The following is a 14,961-nucleotide window of genomic DNA, read 5'->3' as shown; positions in this document are numbered from 1 at the left end:
GTATTGTTCAAGACTAAAAATCCCTCTACTGTACATTGCTTGACCTGTGTATGAATGAACTCTCTCATGCCTTTTCTTTGTGACTTGAGACAGACAAGAGTATCGCCTTCCCAGGAATGCCTTTCTGTGTAGTTTTCTATTGTGCTGTCATTATTTTCTCTATTTTAATCCTTTCTTTTAGTTTTATGTCCAATTATATAATGATGCCTTTAGTGAGTAGGTAGTTTGGAGTTGGGAATTGTAATCTTTCTTCCCACAGGGTTTCTATGAGTGCCCTTTATTTTAATTTAATCTACCTCTTATCTATGTTATTTTACATTGTTTCCTGTTTGTTTTCTGATAGTTTCTTATTTTGGAGTTTCTCAGGTAAATGCAAGCTGGTGTGAATTAGTATTACCTGTCCACAGAAATTAGCTGACATATGATTGACAATTTTGTATAAGAAAACATCGTAAGCTCTAGAAAACATTATTTTAGGAGGTTAGTCTAGATGCCTTGCATTTAAAAGTAAATGAATGTAAAAATATTATGTTAGCAGACTTCATAGGAATATTTTAAATGTATTAACAATAGATAAGAAACTTACATGTACAGTATAGCTGGGATCAAGATCATAGCTACTGTAGGTTGTTTATTCAGTGGTCAGATTAATAAAATGGCTTACCCATTGATGGATAACAGTTTATATGATAAACTGGCAAATGTACACACCATAAATTTTTGTAATGTATTACAGTGCCTTTACAATTCATTCTTTTAAAGAGAAATGGTAGAAGTGAGGCAGTAGTGAAATTAAGAAAAGGGTAAAGTTCACATGATTGCCCGTGTATATAAACACATGTTGCTGACTGCTTTTCCTTTTGCCTTTGGTGTTTTGTTAAAATATCCCATTTCACTAGTCTGAGCAGTCCAGATTTTTTAGTTTATCGATCTCCCCCCTGCTATTTGGTGCCACTTTTTTCAGAGTAACATCTTGGCTACTGGAGAATGATAAGTTCAGTGGGAGTATAAGTTCAACAAGTGGTTACCTAGAGCATGAGTGTGACCCCCGTTATAGAGGGAACCGATCCACGCACACTGCTGCGGGAGCCACTTCACCTGGAACTCTGAGGTGACTAACTTCTAACCTTTATTTAACCTTCCTCTGTCTTGTACTTTTTTTTTTTAATTAATGTGAATGCTCCAATATTGCAGGTTGCTGCTTGTCTTTTAATTCATACTTTTATGTACTAACTGCTTGTCCCAATGTACTGTCTGCCTATTTGAACTATTTAAATCACATCTTGGAATGCTTTGTTTTGGGGGAACATGTGAATTCATGTAAGGTTGTAATGCTTTTGTTTGTGGATTTCTAACATAGCATTTATCAGTATTGCTCAAGGGCAGTTATTGTTCCTTGAAAAGGTAACCTAGTAACTAATTCAGCAATATATTTTTAGGAAAAGGATGCAGATTTAGTTTTGAATTTCAGTCTATTATTAAAGTATAGTATTAAGTATTTGAAAACATTAAGAATCTCCTCTTTGGATTTACTCAAAGTTTAAAAGGTCAGTGTTTTCGTGTCTTGATAAAATTCACGTTGTAATATATGATAGCAATGAATTCTTGTTTTTCAGATATTGTTAGTAATGATTATGTGCAATATCTCCAAAATCTTTATTTAGGTTACTTTTATGTCTTTTTATATAATTTTCCTTGTACAGTATCCAGAAAAAGTTCTTTTCTGACACTGAATACCTTACTTTTATATAGTACAGTGTTTGTCTGTTTTAATTTTTTATTTATAAAACAGGTTTTGACGTAGAAAAAGCTATTTTTGGTAGTTGCTATTGAGTCCCCAAGTAGTTACCCTCCATGGTCTACCAGAGCTCCATGGATGACCAAACTAATGTTAAAGAATTCTCTTATAGCTGGTCTCATAGCCGGGTATTATGTTGTAGTGATAAACACTGTAACACTTGGAGTATATAATTGACTCAGAGATAAGGGGGCACCTTCCCAAATCTTTACAGTGGGGCTGTATACCCAGGTTCTTCCATTGTCAAAACCTGCTTAGAAGAGGAAGTGATTAATCTGCATGAGCAGTCTGTTGTAGTGCAACAGCAGACCCGATGCAGAGACCAAGAAGCATTGCTTTTTGTTGGTCAGTGCAGGATGATCCCTTGCCCAAATCCCATGCCTTTTCTTCAGGGAAATGGGAGGGTTTTGAGGACTCAACAACGACTACCAAAAATAGGTTTTTCCTACTTCAAAACCTGTTTCTTGATAGTGTAGGAGCCTTACAAAGAAATTGGCAGGTGACAAAAAAGGCTAAAGCTCTCAATTTTTAATCCCAACACCCAAAAGGAAAAACATTTCTGGTCTGAGGTCAAGCCACAGATTTCAAGCCCCAATCTTTATTCCAAATACTCTCCAGGTTTTGGTACCAAAGATCAAGAAACTATACATGAACTTATGTTTTAGGATGTAGTTCTACAGTGGCTTACCTAAGCATGCTGGGTTTGGTTGCAGTGCTGTTGCCTTTCTCCCAGCGATAGTTAACATGCTCACTGTCAGTAAGACCCCTGGTTTTCTGCTGTATCACCTAGGGGTTAGGACTAAGCATTCCACCTACTGATACACAGTGTAGTCAAATTTGTTCGAGCTTGTGACAATAATGTTTCTTAAAAATACTGTCTCTGAAGACCATCCTGTACATTCAGAGACTTCATCGAGAGAGACATTTCTAAAGATGGTATACAGTAAATCCCCCCGTATTCACGGTCTCATGATTCGCGGACTCACCTATTTGCAGATTTCTCTATGGAACATATATACGCATTATTCGCTGAAAATTCGCCCGTTCGCTGTATTTTTCACTGAGAAGTATTCACTAATTACTGTATTTTCATATTTTCATGGCTAAACGCACTTTTTTTGATAAAACTATTAAAATACTCAGGTACCCAAGTAATGCTCAAGTTATGATAATTTGATTTTGCGATGGGGTAAGCAATTAATACCAGTACGACAGTATTAATGCTCGAGTTATGATAATTTGATTTAGTGATGGGGTAAGCAATTAGTACTGATACGACAGTATTTGTAAAATATTTTTAAATTTTGTACAGGCAGCAGCATACAATCAGACAGCGAGAGAGACCAAACTACAGTAGACCGACTTCTTTTCCTCCATCTCTTTATCCCATCTTCTGGTTAAAAAAATAAAAGAAAATGATAAAAGTACTGTTAGTAATGTTACACTTGTGCATAAATGCGTACAGCCATAAACAACTGAACAAGAAACTGTTGTTCTGCTTATAACCAAACTGGATAACAACAGCCGTTTTGCTTGTATTTTAACCAACGTACGGTAGTAAACAATTACCATAGTTATGGTACAAATGACGTTAATTAGAATAGAACTGATATATTTTTACATTATACCCTTATTCGGTATGAATAAGATCAGCAACGAAATATACTGCTATACTGGGCATGAAAGAACACATATTACTCTATTTTTATGCCGATAAACGACAAATACATAAAGCTTGTATTATGATGAAGTCATGTGAAAATAGCAAACATAATCTTGATTTTTTTACACAAAACAAACAACGTCATCTATTAACGAAAAAATAGCTGAATTAATTTCACAACGAGACGTATTTAGGTTATATTTCGACTTGAAAACACTTCGTATAACAAAAAATAACCTTGCCCCATATAAATAAAGTATCTAGAGATTCATTTACGCTAAGTAGAAGCGAGAAAAGTGCCCTGAACTGAGTTAAATACGGCAAAATAAACTTACCACGTATTCGATTTCCAAACCAAAACATTGATCGCTATGATCGCAATATATAATACAAAAACAACATAAGAATATATACAATATTATTGGATACAGTGAATTAAAGCATAACATTTTAAAAGATCCATGGAAAAGATGCATATTCGTTATGTTGATGTTTGTATAGTATGATATTATGTGAATATAGAGTACAGTACAGTATAATGTAGGCTAGGCTACCGTTTATGTATACGATATACCATAGTGTAGGCTTAGCTAATTCTTGTTTGTTATTCAATTTCTCTTTGTATTTAATTATCATAAGTCACTCTGCGTGAACCTCCAGAACTAGCTGATATTAATAATTACTATACTGTGTATGTATAGAATATACTTTATAGTGTAGGCTAGGCTACCATACATGTGTACATGGTGGTATTGAATACCCTAGTGTAAGCTAGGCTATATTTGAAATACGTTTTTTCCAACAAACAATGGGGTTTTTGGAACCTAACCTCATTGTAAGTAGGATAATACCTGTTTAAGCATTTTTAGTTTTTTATGTGTTTGAACTATCTAAAGAGGCAGTTCTAAGTGTTTTTAGAAGGGTTCTAAGTATGTGTGGATTTTAGCTATTTGTGGGGGGATGTGGTACACATCTGCCGTGAATACAGGGTGTTTACTGTACTTACTTTCCTAATATCATTTGACCTAGGAAGGGAGTATGGATTTGCCTTTTTATAAAGAGACACTACAATCATTCTCAGCCCATGTAGGAAGAGTGGTTAGTTTGTGTTAGGGCATAGGAGAATCAGACCCTCTGGGATGTTTGCCGTGACTTCTAGGTAAACCGTAAGTGCTGGAACCAGGCATAATGTTGTCTGCTAATTTGAGTTTTCTTATCAGAATAGGAGATTTCCTTAAAGGATCTTCATTCTTGGCCAGGAATGATGGGCCATGGGACAATAATAATTGATGGTCAGCAGTTTGTGTGATGTATCGTACCCGTCTAAGAGAACCAAGTTCACTAATACAAGCTCCTGATGCTAATGCAATCAAGATCACCTTTTGTAGCATGAGAGTTGTGGTTGTATTTGGTCCGCTGAATTGAGTGGTGATAGTAGTCTAAGCACCTTGTTCAGGGATCTAGTAATTGGAAGCCTTTCAGGAGCAGGTCTTTGAAGAGCAAAAGACCACAAAAGGGAAGTGACAACTTCTATACTAGAGTCAGTCCCAAATCCATAAAGCAAGGGTTCCATTAATGCTGCTTTGTATGCCATGATTGTTGTAACTGCAAGGTGTTTGTCTTCAAAAAGGTATATAAGAAAATTTAAAGTGTTTCCATAGAAATCTCAGCTGGGCTCTCAGTATTGATATAATCTAATCATATCTTCCATACGGACTTGTATTGCCAGATAGATGATGTCCGTAATTTTTGCACTAGGTACCCAGCAGTGTTGGGTGAGTCATTTTCATGGTAGATAATATTTAAAAAATCCATAAGTGAAGGTCTCAACTCAGAAAGGAGGATGCTTAGACGACTTTCCCTCCTACTGTCTGGTATAGAACAGTGGACAATAGTGGAATTGTTGACTTCACCTGTTTTTGAAGTAATAGGCACCAATGCCTGTTTGGCCAGTTTGGGCCTGTTAAGTAAGCTGTTCCTTTGAAGGTTAGAAGTTTTCTCAAAACCTTCGAAATCTGGTACAATGGAGGAAAAAGATATGTCGTCCTCCATTTGTTCCAGTCTTGTAGGAAGGCATTTCTTACTGTTGCTTGACTGTCCAAGTTCGGAGACACATACTGGGAGCTTGTGATTCTTGTATGTGGTGAACAGATCCACTCCAGTATGTCGAAGCATGTTGGCTGTTGTTTGAAAAGTGTTTGTCCAACATCCACTCAGTTGAGGCTGTTGTTTTCCTTGGTAGAGAGTCTGCTATTATGCTAAGAGACCCTGTGAGGTGAATTGCAGACAAGTGCCACCAACTTGCTTGTGCCATCTGAAGGATGGCTAGCATTATCATAATGAGAGGAGGTGAATGCGATCCTGACCTCTTGATGCAGGACATTGCAATCATGTTGTCTAGACCCAAGAAAATGTGTCTCTCTTCTGGAGATTTGAGTTTTTTGAGAGACAAAAAGACTGCCGTCAGCTCCAGGAAATTGATATGACAATTCCTCAGAGTAGCTGACCACCACCTTGCCACCCAATAATCCTCCCAGTGTCCTCCCAACCTGTCAAAGAGACATCTGTGTTTATTGTCACGTACAGACGGAGGATTCAGAGTGACCTGTTTTGCCAGAGATTCCTTCTGGGACCAAGGCTGAAGTATCTCCCCCAACTTTTTTAATCTTTTGATGAGGTCAGTCTGACTTAGTTTTTCTTTCATGCGATAGCAAGAATTTGTTCACATATTTAGTTGCAATCTGAGTACAGTATTGTATCTATTACTGATGCGAACTGCAGCAGTCCCATCATATGTTCTAATTGCCGTCTGGAAACTCTGGGGTGTGCAAGGAACCTTTTGAGGACTCTGTTTTAAGTACGATGGGAAGAGACAACAGGCTGTGAAAAATATCCCAACACAGTCCCAGCCACTGAAAGCGTCTGCTGGCATGAGGCAGGATTTTTTCCCAATTTATTATAAAACCTTTTGACTGTAGTCTGTTGACCACTGCTGTTAGGTTTTCTCAAGTGCACTTTTCTTGTGGGCCCCCAGATCAACCAGTTGTCTAGGTAGGCTGTTAGTTGTATTCCCTCTTGTTTGAGTTCTTGAACAACTACCGTTGCTAATTTTGTAAAAAATTCTTGGGGCATTGTTTACCCCAAAGGGCATGACTTTGAACCTGTACATATCTTTCCCTATCCGAAACCTTAGGAAGGGGCGGAAGGGAACGGCGATAGGAATGTGCCAGTACAGTATGCATCTTTCAGATCTGTAGAAACTGTCCAAGTCCCTTTTGGAATGATTGAACGTACTTGGGCAGCGGTAGTTATCCGAAACTTTTGGTAAACAGTGTGCTAGTTTAATGTTGATTGGTCAAGGATAACTGTTCGTTCAGAGGAATCCTTTTTGGGGACACTGAAGAGGCGTGCTTGGTGGTGAATATACACTTTTCTCTATGGCTCCTATTAACGGCCTTTCTGCACATGATCTTCCACAGAGGGGTCTGGTTTTGGAAGAACCCCTTTAAAGGAGGGGGAGGGATGAGATTGTTTCCACCCCAGCCCGTTTGAAAATAATGCTGTCCCCCCAAGGGGAAGACTTCCATAGCCTGTGGTGTCGTCGAAGTCGACCCTGACCATACAGTTCCTATTGGTATCTGCCTCTTCCACTGTCTTTGCCCTTGATAGGCATTCCAGGTGTTGATTTTCCTTTTCCCCCCTATAAGAGGATCTTCAGACCTTGTGAAAAGGATTTCCTTGCTGCTGCTGTAGTTGTCCCTTTGTAGGGAGTAGTCCCTGCTGACCACCTACCTCTCTTTGAGGAACAAAATTTTTGGTATGATTGAAGGATTGTAGGATTTTTTATCATAGCGAGCCTTTTTGGTTTCGGTAAAGGGAAGTTTTGAGTTTTTTGTTTCCTGAATTCCCCTTTTCCCAGAAGAGCTTTGTTGGTGGGCTTGCATGTTTAGCAACAACAGACTCCTCTAACAGGTCCTTACAGAAGGGGTTAAAATGTAATAATGAAATTACATTGGGAAGTGACTTGTTGGAAAAGTTAAGTGTACCTTAGTTTAACCAGACCACTGAGCTGATTAACAGCTCTCCTAGGGCTGGCCCGAAGGATTAGACTTATTTTACGTGACTAAGAACCAACTGGTTACCTAGCAACGGGACCTACAGCTTATTGTGGAATCCAAACCACATTTACTGAGAAATTAATTTCTATCACCAGAAACACATTCCTCTAATTCTTCATTGGCCGGCTGGAGACTCGAACTCGGGCCCAGCAGAGTGCTAACTGAGAACTATACCGACCCATCCAACGAAGAACTGTGACTTGTTAGAGCCCTCCAATGTTTCCTTTTATGCGCCACTCTAGAAAGTCATAAAGTGCTTCCCACAGGGTTCTCATAAAGTTTTTGGCCACAACAGCAAAATTGTTTGGAATCTTGTGGAAGCCTTATGGTGGCAAGTTCCAGCAAGGTGATAAAGGTTATAATATTAAGGAGGTGGATCTTAGCATGAAATTCTGCCAAGGCTGTCCCCTCTGAGACTCTTCTCATAGGGGTCCCAAACTGCTACTTAGTTATATCTAAAGGGAGCTTTTTCCTTTTCAAAAGGGAGTTGTAGCATTGCCCAATCCTTGGTGGAATTTCCTGAAACTGGGATGACTGTGGAAAATGGTTTTAATTCTGCAGTTTTCTCTCATTTCGTAGTCACTACAAAATTTTGAAAATCTGCCTTCACATGATTAATAATTTTGAAAGTGAAGGGACGCTGGGGCTACTTGGTGAGCAACTTGGCTCTTATTCAAAATGGAAGTAGAGATCCATTTTTCTTTGACCTGGTAAAGGGTGTCTTCTATAGTTTTTAATGCTATAGGCACAGATAAGAGAACCATTTCTGTTAGTGGTTTCTCCATGTCTGGTGAAGATGGTACCAAGCACCATTCTGTATTAGGGAATGCTGCCCTGTCTCTAAATTCTACATGTACAACTTCGATCATAGTTTTTCTCTCATTAACTAGATACTGAGCATCGGGAGAGAAAATGCACATTGAGGCGTCTCGTCAAGAATTATCAGTATCATCAGGGGTGAGTATTAAAGCCCCATATTATGTTTTGATCTTAAGTTTTGTATTCTGAATTGACCATTTTGTTGTTTCCAGTCGGAATTCTAATATTAGACCTTGTTTGGGCATCATTCGTATCTGCTCTCACTTTTCGGTTACAGGTGCAGTACTTTTACACTTTGGGGTGTACATGACGGACTTAATTTCCTTAATTTCCTTTTCGGAATCATGTTCTGTGGCAAGGACATCTTTAATGTTACTCATAATTTCCTTACAGAATTGAACAAATGCCGCAAACTTTGTATCTCTTTTGGGGGAGTTTGCACCATCTGACTGAGCTTCAACAACTGAGCTGTAACTGCCTGTTAACTAAGGGCAAAAGTCTTGGGTAAGTTACTACTTTATACCCTTCTGAAAATGTCATTTCAGTTGGAGTTAGGTGGATCGTAATATCCCTTTTGGGGGAAAGGTCCTCTTCAGCATCGATAGCTGCATGGGGAATAGAATTCATTCTGGAAGGTTTCTCCCATGGCTAGCTGAAATTTGTCTCCCTGATCCTCTTGGGTTTAGCAGGGCCATTTCAGTGGCAGTGTCCAATTCATATTCCTTAGTAAGAATGTCACCCCCATGTAAAGATTCCTCTACTTCCTCCGCGGGGTTAACTTGGGGACTGATGTTATTAGGTTTTGGCTCAAACATAGATCTTGTTCTGAGAAAGGGTTAAATATCTGCTGCCGCAGTTCTGCCAAAAAGATATTATCTCCCCTTTGTCACCCCTATTAAACCCTAGGACTATTGAGACAGCTTAAAACAAGCTGTTTCGTTCTTAAAACTTCCTGCCAGGAGCATACTACAAATATCACACATATCTGGCAACCAAGCAAATTTTCTTTGTTTTTTACAAGGACTATGCTTATGGCAGGTGGTATGGGCTGTACCCACTGACATAACTCAAACCGAGCAATTTGCTACGGAACACTTGAGCTGAGGGTCCTGCATAATGGCAGCCCTGGAATGATATAAAACAAGTTGTTATTAGAAGCTAGTTAGTATTAATTGTTTTTAGTGAGGGACACTTCTGTAGTTCCTCATATAGTTTCCATATTACAGGTTAACTTGATTACAGGTGTGTAGTTGTAATACATTTAGTTAAATATGTATGTTAACTTGAACCCCTTAAGGTTTAGGTTAGTTTTCATACCTGTATATGGCTGTATTACTTATACCCTGTTAGTCCTTTTGCAATGGCTATGTGAATTTGAAATCTAATTGTCATGCCATTCAGACTAACTGTTATGAACTAATTTAACTAGCCCAAGCTACTGCTTTATATGGCTTAGGTTAATGCTTCTAGTATAATCTATATTAAGCTAAGAGTAGAGGATTTCTTAGAGGGTTCTCGCCCCATTGCTTATTCTAGGCTTATTTAAAACTTAAGGATATAAACTATACAGAAAATAACCCCTCTTATAATCTGGTGTTCAGTTTTACGTGGCTGAGACGACTATTGCATCTGATATTGGGCCACCGCTGTTTCAGACTAATAGTAGGATATTCCCCTAAAAAGGGGTTCCTACTTAATCTGGTTAGACTACTGCCTGTTCTAGGTTTATAATCACGTTTAAGGTATGTAGCCTTACAGATAGGCTACCGAGTCTTAAAACTATGTTATTTTGTTGAGCCTAGGATACTGTTTATATATAATCCTAGGCTTATTTGTTCTTTCTTAGCCTAGTATAGGATATTGCCTAACCCAGATTATTATAGATTACTCTTAATTGTGTAGGCTATATAAAAACAAACTTACTAATATGTTACCTTATAGTTATGCTACTATTTTTGTCTAACCCAGGTTGTTTATACCCAATCCTAGGCTATTTGGTCTACTATTTAAAACAGTAACTCACTAATGTGTAACCTTATAGCTAGGCTGTCACTTACTCTAATCCAGGCTATTGCTTTAATTTGGATTATTTAATTCACACTTAAGAGTATGGGTTACAAAAAACACAATTACCTTGGTATGTAGCCTTAAAGCTAGGCCACTTTCTCATCCAGCAGAGATTACTGTTTCATCTAGTCCTAGGTTACATGGTCTAGGCTAACGATTTACAGTAGTCTAATGATGGGATGTTTCATAAAAGTTATCACTTAAGGTACTGCATAGTCCTGGATTATTTAGATCTTGCTTAAGTGTACAGGCTTATATAAAAGGAAAAAATTTTACTATTATGTAGCCTTATAGCTAGGCTACTGACTTATTTTGCCCAGATATTTGTATTATCTGATCCTAAGGTCCTTGGTCTAAGCTAGGCCACTTAGGGATATGTAAGCCTAGGTTATAAGTTAGGCCACTTTCAGATACGTAGTCCTAGGTTATAGGCTACAGACAACATCCGCTATTAATCTAGTCTAAATTATTCTCACTTACTGCCTAGATTATTGGAGACATTGTATAATCTGAAAGGATTTTCAATATTAATGATAAGTTGTAGAACATTTCTTTTAATTACCACATTTAGTTAAATGACAAATTCTTTAAAATAATTTGCACTTTATGAAAATAGCAATCAGTGCTGAGCAAGTGCCAACTATTGATGGCAAGAAATGCCGGGTTCTGGCTTTTCACACACAAATTAATTATTAATTCCAAAAGTTTAAAACTAAAAATTTACCTTGCTATTTTTGATGTTTCCATGATCCTCGCTAATGAAATCGGAGAAAAATTTCGAATTTTTTCAGAGCGCTGGTAATAATAAACTTCACCATGTTGACCAAGAAGAGTAATGGCTCTTGGTCTCCATGACAGGTCTGTTGCTGACACTACAGCAGAGTGCGCGTGTGCATTAATCACTTCTTCATCTAAGCATGTTTTGATGATGGAAGAACCTGGGGAGGCTGTAAAGATTTGGGAAAGTGCCCCATTATCTTTGAGTCCATTGTATAATCCATCAAGTTTTACAGTGTTTATCACTGACACAAGACCCGGCTGCGAGACCAGCTATAAGAGAATTCTTTGAAATAGTTTGGTCACCCATTGAGCTCTGGTAGACCATGGAGGCATCAGTCCGAGGGAGTGGTGTTAGAAGTGCTTTGTAAAAGATAGACTTGAAAACTTATTACTAAGTACCCAACTGCTAAAGAGAAAAGTTGTCTTAGCAAAATTTCATTTGCATGTATTCTGTTGCATTGTAAACCAGTCTGTAGGAGGATATGATGCTGATCTTTTGTCTTTTATGTAATAAATGAACATTTAGCTAATTAGCAAACTCATAATTCCTCTAATCAGTAAAATAGAAAGTATCTTAGCAAAGAAGTACTGTATTGTGTTCAGTTGCATAAGGAAGGAAGAGGTTTTTATCAGTTATGAGAAATTGGATTTGAGCAGATTTTGGCACTGCTCATTATTATTATGATTAGAAGTTAGTTTTATAATTGCAAGTTAGCTTTAAGACCACAGACTCATTTTGCTTCTTTATTATCATCTTTGCCTCCATTACTGCTTGATGCAAAGAGCCTCTGTGGAATTCTGCCACTCGTTTCTTTCCAGTGCCTTATCTTGTACAAATTATCACTCATCTTCAGCTTCCCTACTCATACTGTATTTCTCATCCAAGTTGGTCTGGGTCTTCCCATTCTTCTGGTGCCCATAGGAGCCAAGCATAGGGCTTGCCTAAGGAACTTTTTTTTTGTAATGAAGGTAAAATTTTGAGAAAAAATATGAGCAAAGTGAAAGCAGTTGGACAGCTAATTGTGTTGAGAAGACATGGAACAGATGAAAAGTACAGAAAGAAGCAATGCATCTTGGACCAAAGGTTTGCCACAGAGACCTTTAGTATCATCTAATTATTACGGCCTGCTTTAAGTAACATCTATCCCATGGGATGGCTACAAGTCATAATATGGTGGTGCTTTAAGATATTGGTTAAGCACCAAGTATTGCTGTTGGTGTGATTGTAAAGCATAAGTTTCTTAGACTGAATATTCTACTCATAATTTTATTGTCATTGTTAGACAGGAAGATACAGTTAGAGGTGGAAATACTAGAAAAATTGTTCTGGCAATACCAAGTGCTTGCTTTAAATATTTAACAGAGAGTTCCATGTTATACCTAATGGAAAAGTAGCTGGAGGGGCCTGAAATCTCATGATCCGTGTTCTTGATCAAGCAGAGATTAAGGTGGACTGCCTGCATTGACAGACACGTATAACTTCTCCAGGACTGTGTGGTTCTAGCCAGAACCAAACAGTTGTCTAGATAGACAATTCACCCAAATTAACTACAGCAAGAATCTTTGTGAATACTTAATCTTGGTGAATACTTGAAGGGCAATACAGAGACTAGAGCAAAGGGCCCCACCAAATGAGTGAAGATACATCATGGAAAGTGAGTGAATGGGGACATGGAAGTATTCATACTTCAGGTCTATGTAAACAAGAAACCACCCCCTCTGCAGACAGGTTTCCGTATTGAAGGGAGGCAGATGAAGAAACTTGAGCTGGCTGAGGTGTATAATCTGACTCTATCACCTTGATTAGGTATAAGGAAGAGTAAAGTTTAGAACTCTGGAGACTCCAGCTGAAACTTCTCAATGGCACCCTTCCGTGGTAAGGAGTCTACTTCGTTTTGAAGAACTTTCTTCTTCGGGACTAGAAGAGTAGGATCTGAAGGCAACTTGATGAGACAAAGGGGGATGCCCATCAAGGAACAACAAGTGATGACCATAGCAGAGAACCTCCAGCATCTAATGCTCCTAGACCCTCCAAAACTGAAGGCAGCCCCCACTTTGGATATAGGAAGACAGAGAGGACAGGTGGACTTCATCAATGGGATGCTTCACTGGGGGACTTGAAGATGAACTACCGTGATCTTTGGGACTAAAGGGTAACTTGTGAGGCTGGGAAGCAGAGTGATGCTGAAAAGGGGAATATGGGCAAGACTTAGGAGGGATGTATGAAGTTCGTTGATTTAGTGATGTAGCAGACCTTTGGCACTGATTAGAGGGCGCTCTGGCAATAAGAAGGATTGGGTTGGGAAGTGGAATGATCTGTTGGGGACATGGAAGCTGATTCATCCAAGTGAATAGTAGATTCCCTATTAATAACTGAAGTGAGATCATTCCTTAGAGTATGGATCAAGTCTTCCGGGAAGTGATCAGGAGCCATGGGATCTAACTCGTGCAGATAGCTAAGCTCTGTTGCAGACAGTAACACAAAGAGATCCTGTAGGACAATTCTTTCTCATCTTCATCATGATGTTTATCATTTAAACACATGCAGACTAAAAGGGTATAGGGCAGTAGCCCTTTTTATACTCTGCCAACAGAAACAGCAGCACTTGAGTACCCACTCCTGCTAGTGAAAAAGTAGCTGACCTTTAAAACTTCTTGCAGATATCCATCTCAGGGGTTGTCTATTAAAGCCAGGGCATCCTTAGTGATGACTTCCTTGGCTAACATGTGGAGCAGTCAGGGAGAGGAATTTGGTTCCCAGAGCTCAAGGGTCTGTTATACAGTAAACCCCCCTTATTTGCAGTCTCACTATTCGTGGACTCAGCTATTCTGAGATTTCTCTGTGGAATGTATATACACATCATTCGCAGTATTTTTCACTGAGAAATATTCACTAAGTACTGTATTTTCAGATAATTTTCATGACTAAATGCACTTTTTATAATAAAACTATTAAAATACTCAGGTGTAAGCATTTTTAGAGGTTTTTTGTGTTTAAACTATCAAAATAGGCAGTTTAAGTGTTTTTAGAGGGGTTTTAAATATTGACGGATTTTAGCTATTCGCGGGGGTGCGGTATGCATCCCCAGCGAATATGGGGGTTTACTGTAACCCTTACTAGAACCACAACAAGCTGTAATTAGCGTGACTTCCTTGTGGATGAAGTCAAAGGCGTTTGCCATTGTGAGTTCTAAGGCCTACTTGACAACTGGGCAAACAAGAATAGGGTAGGAAACTAAGCAGAAACCATACTTGTACAAGGTTGTGCTAAACATAAAAACATGACAAGGGGGAAACAAATTGATTACCACTGAGCACTGGAGTAGCAATTCTATCCAAGATGGACACTCAAGGAATAAAAATAAACATGTCAGTAGATCAGAAGGATCACGAAAAGCTAGTTTGTTGATTTATAATTACCTAAGGTTGCAGGGGTCCATATAAATTGTGGGGTTTATTAACCTTTTAACGCCGAAGCCCTATTTACAAAAACATTTCCCGTATGCCGGCGTCGTTCGGTGGGATAGCGCCGAAGCGGAAAAAAAGTTTTTTTCAAAAAATCACAGCACGCTTAGTTTTTAAGATTAAGAGTTCATTTTTGGCCTTTTTTTTTTTGTCATTGCCTGAAGTTTAGTATGCAACCATCAGAAATGAAAAAATATCATTATGATATATAAATATTGGAATATATGACAACGTAAAAAAAACTTGTATAT

At 38.4% G+C, this 14,961-nt stretch overlaps 1 protein-coding gene across 7 annotated transcripts in view; it reads left to right on the top strand.

The window, feature by feature from the left end:
• The window catches only part of LOC136851570 (axin-1-like), an 88,619-nt gene that overhangs the window by 59,076 nt on the left and 14,582 nt on the right, over positions 1-14,961 (top strand). For 5 of the 7 annotated variants that reach the window (XM_067125832.1, XM_067125833.1, XM_067125837.1 and 2 more), the window contains one exon: positions 965-1,111. The exons of the other annotated variants lie outside the window; for them this stretch is intronic. In XM_067125832.1, coding sequence (XP_066981933.1) covers positions 965-1,111 — 147 coding nt within the window. The remainder of the gene's footprint in view (positions 1-964; positions 1,112-14,961) is intronic. 7 annotated transcript variants of the gene reach the window in all.

Source organism: Macrobrachium rosenbergii, chromosome 23 (genome assembly GCF_040412425.1).
Source record: "Macrobrachium rosenbergii isolate ZJJX-2024 chromosome 23, ASM4041242v1, whole genome shotgun sequence".
Taxonomy (NCBI): domain Eukaryota; kingdom Metazoa; phylum Arthropoda; class Malacostraca; order Decapoda; family Palaemonidae; genus Macrobrachium; species Macrobrachium rosenbergii.
The sequence above is the reverse complement of the archived record's forward strand: the minus strand, read 5'-3'. Positions and strand labels throughout refer to the sequence as shown.